This window comes from Bubalus kerabau, chromosome 7 (assembly GCF_029407905.1).
Source record: "Bubalus kerabau isolate K-KA32 ecotype Philippines breed swamp buffalo chromosome 7, PCC_UOA_SB_1v2, whole genome shotgun sequence".
NCBI lineage: Eukaryota > Metazoa > Chordata > Mammalia > Artiodactyla > Bovidae > Bubalus > Bubalus kerabau.
The window spans coordinates 19,689,447-19,710,000 of NC_073630.1; the positions used below are offsets into that span (position 1 = coordinate 19,689,447).

A 20,554-nucleotide genomic window follows, 5' to 3' on the forward strand; every position below is an offset into this window, starting at 1 on the left:
ATGAGGTCAAAAAGCAACAGTTAGAACCATGTATGGAACAACTGACAAGTTCAGGATTGAGAAAAGGGTATGACAAGGTTGTTTATTGTCACCCTGCTTATTTAACTTATACACAGAGCACATCATGAGAAATGTTATCCTGGATGAATCACAAACTAGAATCAAGACTGCTGGGAGAAATATCAACCATCTCAGACATGTAGATGATACCACTCTAATGGCAGAAAGCAAAGAGGAACTAAAGAGCCTCTTGATGAAGGTGAAAGAGGAGAGTGAAAAGGCTGGCTTAAACCTCAACATTCAAAAAACTAAGTACATGGCATCTAGTCTCATCACTTCAAGGCAAATAGATGGGGAAAAACTAGAAACAGTGGCAGATTTTATTTTCTTGGACTCCAAAATCATTGTGGATGGTGACTTCAGCCCTGAAATTAAAAGATGCTTGCTCCATGGAAGAAAAGCTATGACCAACCTAGACAGCATATTAAAAAGCAAAGACATCACTTTGCCAACAAACGTCTGTACAGCCAAAGCTATGCATTTTCCAGTAGTCATGCATGGATGTGAGAGTTGAACCATAAAGAAAGCTGAGAGCTGAAGAACTGATGCTTTCAAATTGTGGTGTTGAAGAAGACTCTTAAGAGGCCCTTGTACAGAACAGTCTTTTGGACTCTGTGGGAGAGGGAGAGGGTGGGATGATTTGGGAAAAGGGCATTGAAATATGTATAATATCATATAAGAAACGAATCACCAGTCCAGGTTCGATGCACAATACTGGATGCTTGGGGCTGGTGCACTGGGACGACCCAGAGGGATGGTATGGGGAGGGAGGAGGGAGGAGGGTTCAGGATGGGGAACACATGTATACCTGTGGTGGATTCATTTTGATATATGGCAAAACCAATACAATATTGTAAATTTAAAAAATAAAATAAAAATTTAAAAAAAGAGGAAAAAACAGTAGGGAAGGCAAACAAAGGAATAAATGTACAAAAAAATAATAGGTTTTTAAAAATTAAAAAAGAGAAAAGAAAAAATAACGGAAGAAGAAAGAAAAAAGGGGGGAAAGGAAAACTCCACATAACTGCAAAAGCCCAATGTAGAGGCAGAGGTTTATAACAACAATGAAAAGTGTGACTGAATATACACATATACCCATAAGCAAAATCAAAACAGTCCAACAACAACAACAACAACAAAAAAGAGGCCCTTGGACAGCAAGGAGATCCAACAAGTCCATCCTAAAGGAAATCAGTCCTGAATATTCAATGGAAGGACTGATGCTGAAGCTGAAGCTGGCCAATACTTTGGCCACCTGATCTGAAGAGCAGAGTCATTGGAAAAGAACCTGATGCTGGGATTTATTGTGGGTGGGAGTAGAAGGAAATGACAGAAGATGAGATGGTTAGATGGCATCATCCACTCAATGGACATCAGCATGAGCAAACTCTGGGAGACAGTGAAGGACAGGGAAGTCTGGCGTGCTGCATTCCATGAGGTCACAAAGAATGGGGCATGACTTAGTAACTGAACAACAACGACAAAGATTTTTTATATATTTTGTAAAGTTAATTTGTTCCAAATTAAGCTGCTAACAATCTTTCCCAAATCATCATCTCTTCTATTTGTTTTCATCCCAGTGCGAGTGCTAGTTGTGCTACTTGTGCTAAGTCGCTTTCAGTCGTGTCAGACTCGCTGCAACCCCATGGACTACAGCCCTCCAGGACCACAGGCTCCTCTGTCCATGGGGTTCTCCAGGCAAGGGCACTGGAGTGGGGTGCCATCTCCTTCTCCAGGGGATCTTCCTGATCCAGGGATCAAACCCACGTCTCCTATGTCTCCTGCACTGGCTTGGGTTCTTTACCGCTAGCGCCAGCCACCTGGGGAAAGCTTTCATCTCGGTAACGGCAAATCTCCTGACAGTTGTTTGGACCTAAATCTCTTAACTCATCCTTGGCTTCTCCCTTGTCTCACATCCTACATCAGGATGCCACAGTCCATCAGCTAGCTTTACCTTCAAAAAATGCCTTGACTTCTTGCCACCTTCATTGTCAATACTCTGCACCAAGCTACCATTTTCTCTCACTGATATCACAATAACCTATTGATTCTACATCTGCTGTTCCCCAGTCTATAATGTACAAAGTGAACCTGCTAAAACAGATCATATCAACTATCATTTCAGAACCCTCTAAGAACCTTCCATCTCACTGTGAAGCATGACCTACAGAGAAAAGTGTCATCAAGATGTACACTACATCTCTGGGCACATATACTAATCTGCAAATCATTCTTTCTCTTAGAGCCTTACTTGTTTCTCTCCTGTACGTTGAACTTGCCAGTCTCTCTTGTAAAATCTGTTCCCTGTGTCTGCAGTGTTTTTTCATTATATACCTTCATATTCTCTTAGTTCTTTTGGTCTGATTCAAAAGTTGTTTGACCCTCCTATCTAAAATTTCATATCACATTTTTCTGCTTTATTATTCTGCTACACAATGTAACATACTACATACAATATGTTTTATGTTTTATCTTCCTTATTGCCTGTCTCCCTTCCTAGACTCTTAGTTCCATGAGAGCAGAGATTTTTGCATATATTACTTTATGCCCAGCACACAATATGAACCAGTTTGAATGAATAAATGAAAGTATTTACCACAAAAGTGCTCTTATCACAGCATTTATCACTAAAGGGGTTTCTAAATGATACACTTCAAGAAGAAGAAAAGTGATGGTAGAAGGAATGTCTGAAATGTAAAAAAAAAAAAAAAAAAAAAACTAAAGAAAATAATAATTAATGGTGAATCTAAACAGCAATTTATTGCATAAGATAATATGTAAGGTTAAACAAAAGTAAAGAAAGCTAAAGCATTGTTTGGGAGAGCAAAGATCTTGATGAAATATAAATTTTATTAAGTAAATGTGTGTGTAGCAACACCAAAGGTATTTTATAAAAATGTAAGAATAGCTTGCACACCAGTAAAGTAAACAGATGAAGTAGGGTCGGGGGTAGAAGATAGTGTGAAGGCCCTGAATCATTTCCAAAAAAAAGAAAGAAAACAAAGAAATACAGAAAATTGAAAACAACAGAAAATACAGATTTTGCAATCCGGTTATAAACATAAAATCCACCTAGTTCCTGAATATGTTAGCAACAAAAGGCAACAAATAAAAGCATATGGTCAGAAAACAGTTGAAAGTAGAAGAATGAAGAATGATATACCAGATAAATTCTAACAACAAAAAAAAAAAGGCTGCTATACCTGAAACACACAAGTTAAGAGGGTCATTATAACATGATAAACGGTTCAGTTTAACCGACAGCTATAATTGGTAGACACATAAAAGTATTGATTCAAAAATTATTACATAAAAATTGAACAGACCATGAGGAGTAATTGTAAAATATATCACTACAGTGGGAATTTTTGACACACTACTCAAAGTAATTAATACATTAAGCAAGATAAAAAAGACATGAAAATTTCATTAATAAGCTAATTAATCTAGCTGATATTGGTAGAGCATTACATACAACTACTGGCAAATACATATTTTTAAGTGTTAATGGAATATTTATAAAAATAGTAAGTATTCAGCTTTAAATCAAACCTCAAGAGATTTCCAAAAATGAGCAACAGATAGATCAAATTTCTAGACTACAAAATTTAAAACTCAATCACCAAAAAACTGTACAAATTTTAATAAGGCTATAAACATTTATGAAACGTAAACAGAATTTTTAAAAACTTATAGGTCTAAGAAGATATTATAAGGTAAATTAGGATATATTTAAAACTGAATGATACTGAAAACACTATAAGCAGAGAGAAGTAGCATAATAGCTTAAACTACTGTCTAAGCCACTGAGATTTCAAAATTGTTTACAGATAGAGCAATAGCTGATTAAAGTCTGTTAACAAAGACTAATAAGAACAAGTTCAAGAATATTACAGGGTAAGTGAAGTGAATGTCTCTCACTCATGTCTCATCCTTTGCAACCCCATGGACTATAGATTTCCAGGCTCCTCTGTCCATGAAATTCTCCAGGCAAGAATACTGGAGTGGGTATCCATTCCCTTCTCCAGGGGATCTTCCCAACCCAAGGATCAAATCTAGATCTTCTCCATTACAGGTGGATTCTTTACCAGCTGAGCTACTAGGGAAGCCCATTACAGGGTAATCTCATCCATAAATATATGTGCAGCATCCACTTAAATAATATCATAGATAAAGAGTAGGACACAACTGAGTGACTGAACTGAACTGAACTGTAAAGAGCAGTGGCAGCACCAAGTCCAGGACACTAGACAGTCAGAGAACTCTCGATGCCAAGGGGTATTAGTGAGAACTCCCATGAATGCCTCCACCCAAATCCAAGATCTGGCCGCACCCATCTGCCTGTAGTACCCAGTGCTGGATGCCTCACACAAGCACACACAAATGCATCAGCAGCAGACAGGCTGCACAGGCGTCACAAGACACACCATCGCACGCGACCCTATCCATCAGAGGAAAAGAACTCACCTCCTCCCACCAGAATGCAAGCAGAAGTCCCTCCCAACACAAAGCCTATACAACACACCAGCACAGAGACCAAAAGCAAGAAGTACAACCCTACAGCCTGGGGAAAGGAGACCTCAAACCCAGTGAGTTAGACAAAATGAAAGACAGGGAAATACCATGCAGGTGAAGGAACAAGGCAAAAATCCAAAAAACCAAGTAAACAAAGAGAAAATAGACAAACTCTCTGAAAAAGAATTCAGAGCAATGTAGTAAAGATGATGCAAAAATCTCAAAAACAGAATGAAGAAAATACAAGAAACTTTTAACACATTTTACAAGGACCTAGAAGAAATAAAGAATAAACAATGACAACACAATTACCAAAATTAAAAATACTCTAGAAGGAATCAATAGGAGAATAATTGAGGCAGAACAGTCAAGTGACCTGGAAGATAGAATGGTGGAAATAACTGCTGAAGAGCAGTATAAAGAAAAAAGAATGAGAAGAAATTAAGATAGTCTCAGAGACCTCTGGGATAATAATTATGAAGAGCAAAACAATAAAACTTCTATAAAAATTATTTAAGAACTATGATAAGGAATAAATTCTTAAATAGGATGCTAAAAGCAGTAACTGTAGGGAAAAGATGAATAAATTTGATATCAAAATTAAAAAGTTATATCCATCAGTATAAATCATTAAGAAAGTGAAAGTGTAATCATAGAGATTTGTTTACATTATGTATAACTATAAAATATACCTAATATACCAAACACTACTAAAACTCAATAATAACATTATTTAAAAGATAAATATGCAAGTGATATTAAAAGGCAGTTTACAACAGATTATCCAAATAGTCAAAAAATATATGCAAAGGTATTAAACTTCACTGGTGGTGGTTTCCTTCTCCATATTAAGCTTCATCAGCCATCAGGAAAATGCATATTAAAGACTCAATGTAATACTCCTAAAGACTAATGGCTAAAATGAGAAAAAAAAAATGATGCTATGGTTTTTCCAGTAGTCATGTATGGATGTGAGAGTTGGACCTTAAAGAAGGCTGAGCACCAAAGAACTGATGCTCTTGAACTGTGATATTGAAGAAGACTTTTGAGAGTCCCTTGTACTGCAAGGAGATCCAACCCATCCATCCTAAAGGAAATCAGCCCTGAATATTCATTGGAAGGACTGATGCTGAAGTTCCAGTACTTTGGCCACCTGATGCAAAGAACTGACTCACTGAAAAAGACCCTGATGCTGGGAAAGACTGAAGGCAGGAGGAGGAGGGGACGACAGAGGATGCGATGGTTGGAAGCCATCACCAACTCAATGGACATGAGATTGAGCAAGCTCTGGGAGATGATGATGGACAGAGAAGCCTGGAGTGCTCCAGTCCATGGGTCACAAAGAGTTGGACACAGCTAAGTGACTAAACAACAACCACTTTAACACTATTCACAAAAGCACTAAACTAGAAACAACCTAAATTTCTATCAGTAGTCAAAATGGAAAAAAAAAAAAGTGTGATATATTATACTGAGAATGAACTAATTATTGCTACTTGCAGCAACATAGATTACAGCCTACAAATTGAAAGGTTGAGCGAAAGAAGCCAGACACAAAACAGAACCCACCATATTCAATTTTTATAAAAGTTGAAACACAGTGAAAATAAACCAATGGTGTCAAAAACCAGAACAGTGGTTACTTTGGGGCAAAAGAAGTAGGGGGTTAAGGATGCTTGTAATGTTCTACTTCTTCATTTGATAATGGTTATATGGGTGTTTATAAAAAAAACCTTTGAGATATAAAGTAATAATTTTGTACTTTCTATAATGTTTTAATATAATAAATGTTTTTATTATAAAAAGTACATGGTGTGGAAGTTACTGATTATAATTAGATAAAGGTTTGTCCTCTGAAATTATAAATTTAATGTTTCTGTTATTGCTTTGTAATATACTTATAACAAAAATTACATCTATGATCCCTAAAATGCTAACAGATACACTGAACCTATGATGGCAAAATTTAGCTTTATATGTAAAGAGGCTTTTAAAATGTTTTCAATATCCTAATATTTCCTAGGATTTCACATTTCATTACATTTCCTCAAAATACAAATCACTCTGCAGTGAAGAATAATCTGCATATATAATCTTGAATTCAGACAATGAAACCTTCTAGCAACATCAAATAATATTTTAAGAGAATTGTAATGTATTCAGGTAACCAATGCTGACTCTACAAAGTACGCTACAAAAAAATCAATTTTTATCACTCGAAATCTATTGCAATTAGAGAGCAATGCCAAGTCACTGACACACTAATGGGTTTCAAAATATTTCAAAAAGAACAAGGAAATTGCTAAGTGTTTAATTGAAATGCAGTTCCAACAATTATAGCAAATTGGATAATATGAGCTTTCTGGAACGCTACCATATAAAACTATCATATCATACAGTATTGAGTTTTAATAAATTTGCAGAATCATCTAGATACACTTTATATAACAATTATCCTACATTGAACTATGTAAAATCTTTTATTATATCTTCTAATATAAATTGAGTTAATTTCTATGTTCCAAGTGTTTGAATTTTAATTTAATTTTAGAACAGTGTAGCATTTCTGAAAAGGATCTGCTCCACAAATTCAACACGGCTTGCTTGAAAAGAATATTATATCTGACTAAAACATATTTTTCATGTATTCAACTGTAGTACTCTACTGCATGGAAATGATTAAGCTTTAGGAACAGGATTATCTGAACCTAACGTGTTAAATTGGGCTTCCCTGGTTGCTCAGCTCCATTTCCCAGCATGCCGTGGGGGGTGGAGTTGAGGAAGACGCCAGCGCCCCAGACTACCTGACTTCTCCGTGTCAGTCTGGTCCCACCCTGAAGAGAATGGAGGTGGCCAGTAGCCCTGCAGCTCCAGAACCCAGCGAGATCTGGGCTCTAAAGCAGTGTCTGCTGCGCTGCAACAACAGCCGCGAACAGCACGGCATGGCGGCCTCATGCCTCGAGGAGCTGAGGAACAAGGCTTGTGACATTCTGGCCATGGATAAGTCCCAGGCGCCAGTCACCCTGGTCCTGGAAGAGGATGGCACCATAGTGGATGACAATGATTACTTCCTGTGTCTTCCTGCCAATACTGTTTGTGGCATTGGCTGGGAATGAGAAGTGTACACACAATTCAGATGGAGGTACAGCTTGGATAACCCAAGAGTCCTTCCACAGAGATGAAACAGACAGGGGGCAGGGCTGAAGTGGAAGAACATGGCCAGGCAGCTGAAGGAAGACCTATCCAGCATCATCCTGATGTCCAAGGAGGAGCTCCAGATGCTCACTGATGTCCCATGTTCGGAGCTGCCTCAGGAACTCGGTCAAAATCATGTGGTAGTCTAGGGGCTCCAGAACACCCTCCAGCGGGTGCTTGACCAGAAAGAGGAAGCCCGTCAGTCCAGACAGCTCATGGAACTTTACCTCCAAGCTTTGGAGAAGGAAGGCAGCATCTTGTTGAAGCAGCAAGAGTCCAGAGCTGACCTCGGGAATGAAAGGGACGCTGCTGACACGGGCGTTAGAAAGCGCTCCTCCGACATTATGCCTGCAAGCCAGATCCTCTTAGCGCTGAAGGAGAAATCTGCCCCAGAGCTGAGTTTGTCTGGTCTGGATCTGGACGTGGGCAAGCACCAGGGACCCTGACCTTTGGAGGGAGACACTTGTATCGGGATTTTTTCACCTCTGCAGACCCTGAATTATAGCTGCCAATTTGCCCATCATTACATGCAAAACTTCTCTTGTAGCTCAGTTGGTAAAGAATCTGCCTACAGTTCAGGAGACCGGGGTTTGATTCCTGGGTTGGGAAGATCCCTTGGAGAAAGAAATGGCAACCCACTCCAGTATTCTTGCCTGGAGAATCCCATGGACTGTAACCTGTCAGGCTCCTCTGTCCATGGGGTCACAAGAGTTGGACACAACTTAGCAACCAAACCGCCGCTGCCGCCACGACCACCACCACTAATGTGTTAAATTGGGCTTCCTTAGTAGCTCAGCTGGTAAAGAATCCACCTGCAATGCAGGAGACCTGGGCTTGATTCCTGTTTCAGGAAGATCCCCTGGAGAAGGGAAAAGCTACCCACTCAGTATTCTGGCCTGGAGAATTCCATGGACTGTATAGTCCATGGAGTCTCAAAGAGTCGGACATGACAGACTCTTTTCAACATGTTAAATTAAGACTTGAAAATTATAATTTCTGACCAAAACGTTGTAATAATTAGATATAATCGGTAGACCCACTTAAAACTGATATTTAGTGTTCATATTATGAATACACAAATATTGTTCATAGCTGTGCCACTCATTTCACTGTCTTTCCGGGTCCATTTTAAGTTCTTCGAGAACTTTTCTTTCTTCTTTGCTTTTCCATGTATTTAGCATGCCTATGCTGTGCAGTGCTTAGTCACTCAGTCATGTCTGACTCTTTGCAACCCCATGGACCACAGCCCACCAGGCTCCTCAGTCTGTGGGGATTCGCCAGGCAAGAATACTGGAGTGGGTTGCCATGCCCTCCTCCAGGGGATCTTCCCAACCCAGGGATCGAACCCAGGCCTCCCACATTGCAAGATTCTTTATCATCTGAGCCACCAGGGAAGCTCCTAGCATGCCTATAGACCCTATCAATAATATAAAATATCATCTATAACTCTTCTATAGTCAAGCATAACAGGTAACTTATAATATTCATTTTATTCCTGGAGACACTACTCTTGTTTTGCCCTTCTGCTAAGGTCTGATGCTTGGCTGCCTTCTAGGATTTATCTGTAGCAATATCCTGGGAATTCCTTCGTCCTTTTTCTGTATTGAATCCTGGATCTTGTGTCTTCTGCATTCATGGCACCCTTGCCTGGGGGTACACATCCTCTGGTAATTTGTTGAAAAAGTGTTTAGGGAAGATAAATTTGGTGAGAACCTGTGTATCTGAAAACCTCCTTTTTTTTAAATGAAGGTTAACTTCATGCTAGATTGATCCTGTGGGTGAGAAGAGAATTCTGGATTGGAAATTATTTTCTCTGGGCATTTGAAAGGCATTGTGCACAGTCTTATAGTTTCTAATGTTGCTGTTGAGAACTAGAAAGTATTCTAATGTTTAGACATTGTGTATACATTGTATTTTTCTCTTTTCCAAAACACTGTAGGAAATTCTATTCACACTCATTTTCACAAAATCGCATGATGTGAGTTTGCTTATTGACTGTGCTGGGCACTCTATGGCATCTTCAAATCAAGAAAATGCACTTTATTCAATATCCTGTACTCTTACACTTCTCCCCAACCCTAATGCTAATATCACATTATTCTCAGAACATTCTTTTCATTTTGCAATGGTCTTTCAAGGACTAGTATAACTTATGTCTGGTGCATTCTGATTTCTTTCAACCAACAAGACAACACAAGCTGTGATGAACATGTAAGCTAGACAGGAACCCAGGGTTAGTAATCTGGCCAGTGACAAAGCTGGTACTGAAGGGAAGTGAAATTGCTCAGTCGTGTCCTATTCTTTGCGACCCCATGGACTGTAGCCTACCACCCTCCTCCATCCATAGGATTTTCCAGCAAAGAGTACTGGAGTGGGTGGCCATTTCCTTCTCTAAAGGATCTTCCCAACCCAGGGATTGAATCCGGGTCTCCCGCATTGTAGGCAGATGCTTTACCGTCTAAGCCACCAGGGAAGTCCTACTCAGAAGTAAAATTACAACAGATGGAGCTCATATTCAAACCCCCAGATTTGTTTCTTTTTTCTTTCTTCTTTAAGATTCACATGCCCATAGTATATACTGCGGAAGACATCCATTTCCCCTCAAGTCTCAGATTTGTAGATGCTGTGGGAGGGACAATGGGAGTAATTGTTTAATGACTACAGAGTTTCAGTTTTAAAAGATGGAAAGAGTTCTGAAGATGGATGGCAATAATGGTTGAAGAAATGGATGTATTTAATACCACAGAACTATACACTTAAAATGGTTAAGATGATCAGATAACATTAATTTGTTCAATATATTTACAGCTCACTTAAAAATAATCTATAAATTTGTTTATACATTTTTAATATTTTCTCCTACCTATTTTCCATTTCTGCCTTTAAACTCCTGGAAGCAAAAAATATATTTGTTTGTTTGACAGAACTTTCCAAATTTGGGGTGGGGGGGAGACATCAAGGCATAAACTCAAAAAACAGCGTATATATGTATCAGGATAAATATATAGAAAATCATACCTAGGTTCATCATAGTAAAACTGTTATAAACTGAAGAAAAAGAAACATATTTAAACTATCTTGAAAACAAATATACATTATCTTCAAGGAAGCAATAGTTAGATGGACAACATTTAGGTGATTCTGAATTCTATACAGAAACAATGGAAGCTAAAATACAATTGAATGATAATTTTCAAGTGCTGAACAATCACTGTCAATATTTAAAATTTAAAACACAAGTGAAATATGGAAGGGAAAAAACACAAAAATCAAATAACTAAAATGTCTTAACCAGCACTAATGGAGAAATGTCAAGTCCTATATACAAATAAATTAGAGATATAATGACATCAAAAGAAGGAAAAAGTGAGGAATGTGTTCACTATATTGAGTAAGCTAATTCTGATAAGCAGAATTTTAAATATATCATTCCAAGATTCCTATCTCCTGGTTAACGAAACAAGCACTAATCTGTCAACTACTATGAAGGAATTTTTGTTGATGTAATTGAAGTATCAGTCAATGGATCTTCCCTGGTGGATCAGTGGTAAAGAATCTGCTTGCCAATGCAGGCAATGTGGGTTCGATCCATGGGTTGGGAAGATCCCCTAGAGAAGGAAATGGCAACCTACTCTAGTGTTCTTGCCTGGAAAATCCCATGGACCGAGGGGCCTGGACAGCTACAGTCCACGGGGTCTCAAAGAGTTAGACACAACTTAGAAACTAAACAACAATTGATCTTAAAATATGGAGATTATTGGATGTTGCTGCTGCTGCTAAGTCACTTCAGTCATGTCCGGCTCTGTGCAACCCCAGAGACGGCAGCCCACCAGGCTCCCCCGTCCCTGGGATTCTCCAGGCAAGAACACTGGAGTGGGTTGCCATGTCCTTCTCCAATGCATGAAAGTGAAAAGTGAAAGTGAAGTCGCTCAGTCATGTCCAACTCATTGCAACCCACGGACTGCAGCCCACCAGGCTCCTCCGTCCATGGGATTTTCCAGGCAAGAGTACCGGAGTGGGGTGCCACTGCCTTCTCTGGATTATTGGATGAACGTGACCCAATTAGGTGAGTCTTTTAAAAGTAGAGTTTTCTCTACCTAGTGGCAGATGAGTCAGTCAAATATCTGAAGCACAGTAAGATTTTGATATGCCTCTCCTAGCTTAAGGATAGAGGAAGCCATGTGCCAAGGTATGCAGGCAGGTTGCATTCAACCAGAGCTCAGAGTAGCCCACTGGTTGACTGTAGCAAAGAAACAGGGACCCCCAATCCTAAAACCATGAAGACCTTAATTCAGTCAACAGCTTGAATGAATGTGGGGACAGATATTTCCCTGGAACCTTAAAGTAAGAGTCTAGTTTCACCAACACTGATTTTTCAACCTTTTTGAGAGGTTAACCATATACCCTCAATGAGATGTCCAGACTTCTGACCAACAGAACTGTGGGCTAATAAAGGGGTTTGGTTTAAGCCACTGAGTTTGTGATAATTTGTTATATACAGCAATAAAAAACAAACACACTAGTAATGTATAATGTTTAGACCCACAAGACATCATAAAAAATAATATACCTTAAGAAGACTTTGGGAGGCAGTCCTAAGATGGCGGAGGAATAGGAAGGAAGACCACTTTCTCCCCCACAAATTCATCAAAAGAACATTTGAATCCTGAGCAAATTTCACAAAACAACTTCTGAATGCTAGCAGAGGACATCAGGCACCCAGAAGGCACCCCATTGTCTTTGAAAGGAGGTAGGACAAAATATAAAAAATAAAGAGAGACAAAAGATGTAGGGACAGATACATCCTCGGAAGGGAGGCTTAAAAAAGAGAGACGTTTCCAAACACCAGGAAACACTCTCTCTGGCGGGTCTGTGGCAAGCTTTGGAATCTCAGAGGGCAAAATAATCAGGAGGAAAAATAAATAAATAATTAAAACCCACAGATTACGTGCCTAACAGCAACTCCCAGAGGAGCAGCAGCCCAGACGCTTGCATCCCTACTAGCAAGTGGGGGATGGACAGGGAGGTGCGGGCTGCATTGCTGAGGGTAAGGACCAAGCATGAATGCCCCGAGGGAAATCTGAGGGTTTTAGCTTGAGATAGCAACCCAGACTGTGATATAGCTATTCCGTGAAAAGCCCTAACACAGTGGAAGTGAGAAAGAGAATTAAGGGACTAGATCTGATAGACAGAGTGCCTGATGAACTATGCACAGAGGTTCATGACATTGTACAGGAGACAGGGATCAAGACCATCCCCATGGAAAAGAAATGCAAAAAAGCAAAATGGTTGTCTGAGGAGGCCTTACAAATAGCTGTGAAAAGAAGAGAAGCAAAACACGAAGGAGAAAAGGAAAGATATTCCCATTTGAATGCAGAGTTCCGAAGGATAGCAAGGAGAGACAAGAAAGCCTTCCTCAGCAATCAATGCAAACAAATAGAGGAAAACAACAGAATGGGAAAGACTAGAGATCTCTTCAAGAAAATTAGAGATATCAATGGAACATTTCGTGCAAAGATGGGCTTGATAAAGGACACAAATGGTATGGGCCTAATAGAAGCAGAAGATATTAAGAAGAGGTGGCAAGAATACACTGAAGAACTATACAAAAAAGATCTTCATGACCCAGATAATCATGATGGTGTGATCACTCACCTAGAGCCAGACATCCTGGAATGTGAAGTCAAGTCGGCCTTAGAAAGCATCACTATGAACAAAGCTAATGGAGGTGATGGAATTCCAGTTGAGCTCTTTAAAATCCTGAAAGATGATGCTGTTAAAGTGCTGCACTCAATCTGCCAGCAAATTTGGAAAACTCAGCAGTGGCCACAGGACTGGAAAAGGTCAGTTTGCATTCCAATCCCAAAGAAAGGCAATGCCAAAGAATGCTCAAACTACCGCACAATTGCATTCATCTCACATGCTAGTAAAGTAAAGCTCAAAATTCTCTAAGCCAGGCTTCAGCAATACGTGAACCGCGAACTTCCAGATGTTCAAGCTGGATTTAGAGAAGGCAGAGGAACCAGAGATCAAATTGCCAACATCTGCTGGATCATGGAAAAGGCAAGAGAGTTCCAGAAAAACATCTATTTCTGCTTTATTGACTATGCCAAAGCCTTTGACTGTATGGATCGCAATAAACTGTGGAGAATTCTGAAAGAGATGGGAATACCAGACCACCTGACCTGCCTCTTGAGAAATCTGTATGCAGGTCAGGAAGCAACAGTTAGAACTGGACATGGAACAACAGACTGGTTCCAAATAGGAAAAGGAGTTCCTCAAGGCTGTATATTGGCACCCTGCTTATTTAACTTCTTTGCAGAGTACATCATGAGAAACCCTGGGCTAGAAGAAGCACAAGCTGGAATCACGATTGCTGGGAGAAATATCAATAACCTGAGATATGCAGGTGAGACCACCCTTATGGCAGAAAGTGAAGAGGAACTAAAAAGCTTCTTGATGAAAGTGAAAGGGGAGAGTGAAAAAGTTGGCTTAACGCTCAACATTCAGAAAACGAAGATCATGGCATCTGGTCCCATTACTTCATGGCAAACAGATGGGGAAACAGTGTCAGACTTTATTTTTGGGGGCTCCAAAATCACTGCAGATGGTGATTGCAGCCATGAAATTAAAAGACGCTTACTCCTTGGAAGGAAAGTTATGACCAACCAAGATAGCATATTAAAAAGCTGACACATTACTTTGCCAACAAAGGTCCGTCTGGTCAGGGCTATGGTTTTTCCAGTGGTCATGTGTGGATGTGAGAGTTGGACTGTGATGAAAGCTGAGGGCTGAAGGATTGATGCTTTTGAACTGTGGTGTGTGGAGAGGCCCTTGAACTGCAAGGAGATCCAATCAGTCCATCTTAAAGGAGATGAGTCCTGGGTGTTCTTTGGAAGGAATGATGCTGAAGCTGAAACGCCAATACTTTGGCCACCTCATGCGAAGAGTTGACTCATTGGAAAAGACCCTTATACTGGGAGGGATTGGGGTCAGGAGAAGGGGATGACAGAGGATGAGATGGTTTGATGGCATCACCGACTCAATGGACATGAGTTTGGATAAACTCTGGGAGCTGGTGACGGACAGGGAGGCCTGGTGTGCTGCAATTCATGGGGTCACAAAGAGTCGGGCACGACTGAACTGAAATGAACTGAAGCCACCACCAGGCCCACTCACAGAATAAAGGACTGAGCAGAGCTAGCTGGCTGAGGACCGGCCCACCCCCTCCAGAGACAGGCAGGCAAGGGCAGCCAGAGCCGGAAGTGGGCAATCACAGCCCCAGAGGCATCCTATACCAAACTGCTAGCAGACTTCATTGCTAACCAAGACTTCTTGGGATTCTGGATGGTCGACCTCCCCCGGGAGGGTCAGAGCCAGAGATCAGCTCTCCAGAAGAGACACAGAGCACACCTGAGAATGTGTGCCTGTTGTACACCCAGAAAACCGAGCAGCTGGGATGGGGGAGGCGATAAGTCACAGCCTTCAACTGGGGGCAACTGTGCTCGCCAAGCACCTGGTCACCTGAGCTGCTTGGACCTGGGACGGGCACAAAATGCTGGCCCAACCAAGTCTGCACCTTTGTGGAGTATCCGAGAACCTGAACCTGAGTGGCTTTGACCTGGGGAGTGCATGAAACCCAGGGCCAGCATCAGACAGTTCCTGCCAGAGCAGCCTAGACCCTGAGCAGTGTAGACTGGGAAACCACACACACTGTGAGTGGGGGCAAACCCAGTATGGCTGAATCACTGTGAGCACACGCCAGTGATATTTGTTTGCAGTGTTCCTCCCTCCACACAGCACGACTGAACAAGTGAGCCTAAAAAAAGTGACCACCACCGCCCCCGTGTCAGGGTGGAAATCAGACACTGAAGAGACCAGCAAACAGAAGAAGCTAAAATAAACAGAGGGAACTACTTTGGAAGTAACAGGTGCAATAGATTAAAACTCTGTAGTTAGCACAGACTACATAGGAAGGGGCCTATACATCTTGAGAAGTACAAGCTGGACCAAGGAACTATCTGAAAATGAACTGACCCCACATTGTCCACAACAGTTCCAGAGAAAGTCCTAGATATATTTTTACTATTATCATTTTTTTATTTGAAAAAAATTTTTTTCATTTTTAAGTCCCCTATTACTCCTTTAATTTTCATTTTTATAACCTACTATTACCTTGCCAAAAAGAGACCCTATTTTTAAAGCAAACTTCATATATATATATATATATATTATAATTTTTGTGACTTTTTTTTAATATTGTATTTTTGAGAATCTAACCTCTACTCTAGATTTTTAATCTTTGCTTTTTGGTATTTGTTATCAATTTTGTACCTTTAAGAAACAAATCTTCAGTACCCATTTTTACTTGGGAGTGAGATCACTGGCCTGATTGCACTTTCCCCCTTTTGACTCTTTTTCTCCACCAGGCTGCCTCTATCTCCTCCCTCCCCCTTTTCTTCTCTACCCAACTCTGTGAATCTCTTTGTGTGTTCCGGGTTGTGGAGAACACTTTAGGAACTGATTACTGGCTGGATCTGTCTCTTTCAATTCCCCCTTTTATTTTCCTGGCCACCTCTGTCTTCTTCCTCCCTCTTCTCTTCTCTGTGTAACTCTGTGAACATCTCTGAGGGATCCAGACTGTGGAGAGCACATAGGGAAGTGATTACTGGCTAGCTTGGGACATAGGGAAGTGATTACTGGCTAGCTTGCTCTCTCCCCTTTTGATTCCCCCTCTTCTCCTACTGGTCACCTCTAGCTCCCTCCTCCATCTTCTCTTCTCCATGTAACTCTGTGTACCTCTCTCAGTGTCCCTACTGTGGAGAAACTTTTCATCATTAACCGAGATGTTTTATCATCAGTGCTGTATAGATGGAGAAGTCTTGAGGCTACTGTAAGAATAAGACTGAAAACCAGAGGCAGGAGGCTTAAGTCCAAATCCTGAGAACATTTGAGAACTTCTGAATCCAGGGAACATTAATCAATAGGAGCTCATCAAACACCTCCATACCTACACTGAAACCAAGCACCACCCAAGGGCCAACAAGTTCCAGAGCAAGACATACCATGCAAATTCTCTAGCAACACAGGAACATAGCCCTGAGCTCCAAGATACAGGCTGCCCAAAGTCACACCAAACCCACTGACATCTCATAACTCATTACTGGACACTTCATTGCACTCCAGAGAGAAGAAATCCAGCTCCATCTACCAGAACACCAACACAAGCTTCCCTAACCAGGAAACCTTGACAAGCCATCTGTCCAACCCCACCCACAGTGAGGAACCTCCACAATAAAGAGAAACCACAAACTGCCAGAATACAGAAAGGCCATCCCAAACACAGCAATATAAACAAGACGAAAAGGCAGAGAAATACCTGGCAGGTAAAGGAACAGGATAAATGTCACGAAATCAAACAAAAGAGGAAGAGATGGGGAATCTACCTGATAAAGAATTCAGAATAATGATAGTGAAAATGATCCAAAACCTTGAAAACAAATTGGAGTTACAGATAAATAGCCTGGAGACAAGGATTGAGAAGATGCAAGAAAGGTTTAACAAAGACCTATAAGAAATAAAAAAGAGTCAATATATAATGAATAATGCAATAAATGAGATCAAAAACACTCTGGCGGGAACCAACAGTAGAATAATTGAGGCAGAAGACAGGATAAGTGAGGTAGAAGATAAAATGGTAGAAATAAATGAAACAGAGAGGAAAAAAGAAAAAAGAATTAAAAGAAATGAGGACAACCTCAGAGACCTCTGGGACAATGTTAAATGCCCCAACATTCGAATCATAGGAGTCCCAGAAAAAGAAGACAAAAAGAAAGACCATGAGAAAATACTTAAGATAATAGTTGAAAATGTCCCTAAAATGGGGAAGGAAATAATCACCCAAGTCCAAGAAACCCAGAGAGTCTCAAAACCCAAGGTAAAACACCCCAAGACACATATTAATCAAATTAACAAAGATCAAACTCAAAGAACAAATAGTAAAAACAGCAAGGGGAAAACAACAAATAACACACAAGGGAATACCCATAAGGATAACAGCTGATCTTTCAATAGAAACTCTTCATGCCAGAAGGGAATGGCAGGACATACTTAAAGCAATGAAAGAAAATAACCTACAGCCCAGATTACTGTACCCAGCAAGGATCTCATTCAAATATGAAGGAGAAATCAAAAGCTTTACAGACAAGCAAAAGCTGAGAGAATTCAGCACCACCAAACCAGCTCTCCAACAAATGCTAAAGGATCTTCTCTAGACAGAAAACACAGAAAGGGTGTATAAACTTGAACCCAAAACAAGAAAGTAAGTGGCAATGGGATCATACTTATCAATAACTACCTTAAAAGTAAATGGGTTGAATGCCCCAACCAAAAGACAAAGACTGGCTGAATGGATACAAAAACAAGACCCCTATATATGTTGTCTACAAGAGACCCACCTCAAAACAAGGGACACATACAGACTGAAAGCGAAGGGCTGGAAAAAGATATTCCATGCAAACAGAGACTAAAAGAAAGCAAACATATCAGATAAAATAGACTTTAAAACAAAGGCCGTGAAAAGAGACAAAGATGGACACTACATAATGATCAAAGGATCAATCCAAGAAGAAGATATAACAATTATAAATATATATATGCATCCAACATAGGAGCACCACAATATGTAAGACAAATGCTAACAAGTATGAAAGGAGAAATTAACAATAACACAATAATAGTGTGAGACTTTAATACCCCACTCACACCTATGGATAGATCAACTAAACAGAAAATTAACAAGGAAACACAAACTTTAAATGATACAATAGACCAGTTAGACCTAATTGATATCTATAGGCCATTTCACCCCAAAACAATGAATTTCACCTTTTTCTCAAGCACACACGGAACCTTCTCCATGATAGATCACATCCTGGGCCACATATCTAACCTTGGTAAATTTAAAAAACTTGAAATCATTGCAAGCATCTTTTCTGGCCACAGTGCAGTAAGATTACAGGAAAAAAACTATTAAAAATTACAATATATGGAGGCTGAACAACACGCTGCAGAATAACCAACAAATCACAGAAGAAATCAAAAAAGAAATTAAAATATGCACAGAAATGAATGAAAATGAAAACAACAACCCAAAACCTATGGGACACTGTAAAAGCAGTGCTAAAGGGAAGGGTCATAGCAATATAGGCTTACCTCAAGAAACAAGAAAAAAGTCAAATAAATAACATAACTCTACACCTAAAGCAATTAGAAAAGGAAAAAATGAAGAACCCCAGGGTTAATAGAAGGAAAGAAATCTTAAAAATTAGGGCAGATATAAATGCAAAAGGAACAAAAGAGACCATAGCAAAAACCAACAAAGCCAAAAGCTGGTTCATTGAGAAGATAAATAAAATTAACAAACCATTAGCCAGACTCATCAAGAAACAAAGGGAGAAAAATCAAATCAATAAAATTAGAAATGAAAATGGAGAGATCACAACAGACAACACAGAAACACAAAGGATCATAAGAGACTATTACCAGCAACGATATGCAAATAAAATGGACAACTTGGAAGAAATGGACAAATTCTTAGAAAAGTACAACTTTCCAAAACTGGACCAGGAAGAAATAGAAAATCTTAACAGACCCATTACAAGCACAGAAATTGAAACTGTAATCAGAAATCTTCCAACAAACAAAAGCCCAGGTCCAGACGGCTTCACAGCTGAATTCTACCAAAAATTTAGAGAAGAGCTAACACCTATCCTACTCAAACTCTTCCAGAAAATTGCAGATGAAGGTAAACTTCCAAACTCATTCTATGAGGCCACCATCACCCTAATACCAAAATCAGACAAAGATGCCACAAAAAAACAAAACAAAACTACAGGCCAATATCACTGATGAACATAGATGAAAAGATCCTTAACAAAATTCTGACAAACAGTATCCAACAACATATTAAAAAGATCATACATCATGACCAAGTGGGTTTTATCCCAGAGATGCATGGATTCTTCAATATCTGTAAATCAATCAATGTAATACACTACATTAACAAATTGAAAAATAAAAACCATATGATTATCTCAATAGATGCAGAGAAAGCCTTTGACAAAATTCAACATCCATTTATGATAAAAAAAAAAAACTCTCCAGAAAGCAGGAATAGAAGGAACATACCTCAATATAATAAAAGCTATATCTGACAAACCCACAGTTAACATTATCCTCAATGGTGATAAATTGAAAGCATTTCCTCTAAAGTCAGGAACAAGACAAGGGTGCCTACCCTCACCACTACTATTCAACATAGTTTTGGAAGTTTGGCCACAGCAATCAGAGTGGAAAAAGAAATAAAAGGAATCCAGATCGGAAAAGAAGTAAAACTCTCACTGTTTGCAGATGACATGATCCTCTACATAGAAAACCCTAAAGACTCCACCAGAAAATTACTAGAACTAATCAATGAATATAGTAAAGTTGCAGGATATAAAATCAACACACAGAAATCCCTTGAATTCCTATACACTAACAATGAGAAAACAGAAAGAGAAATTAAGGAAACAATTCCATTCACCATTGCAACAAAAAGAACAAAATAGTTAGGAGTATATCTACCTAAACAAACTAAAGACCTATATATGCTGCTGCTGCTAAGTCGCTTCAGTCATGTCTGACTCTGTGTGACCCCAGAGATGGCGGCTCACCAGGCTCCCCCATCCCTGGGATTCTCCAGGCAAGAACACTGGAGTGGGTTGCCATTTCCTTCTCCAAT

The 20,554-nt window shown here is 39.7% G+C and overlaps 1 protein-coding gene and 1 pseudogene across 1 annotated transcript in view; one reads left to right on the plus strand and one right to left on the minus strand.

The window, feature by feature from the left end:
• Positions 1-6,393: 6,393 nt before the first annotated feature.
• Positions 6,394-8,216, plus strand: LOC129657385 (DNA fragmentation factor subunit alpha-like; annotated as a pseudogene).
• Positions 8,217-9,818: 1,602 nt separating this feature from the next.
• LOC129657501 (sperm-tail PG-rich repeat-containing protein 2-like) overlaps positions 9,819-20,554 on the minus strand; it is a 98,799-nt gene continuing 88,063 nt past the window's right edge. Inside the window, exon 3 of the mRNA XM_055587751.1 lies at positions 9,819-10,393. Coding sequence (XP_055443726.1) covers positions 10,329-10,393 — 65 coding nt within the window. The 3' untranslated portion in view covers positions 9,819-10,328. The remainder of the gene's footprint in view (positions 10,394-20,554) is intronic.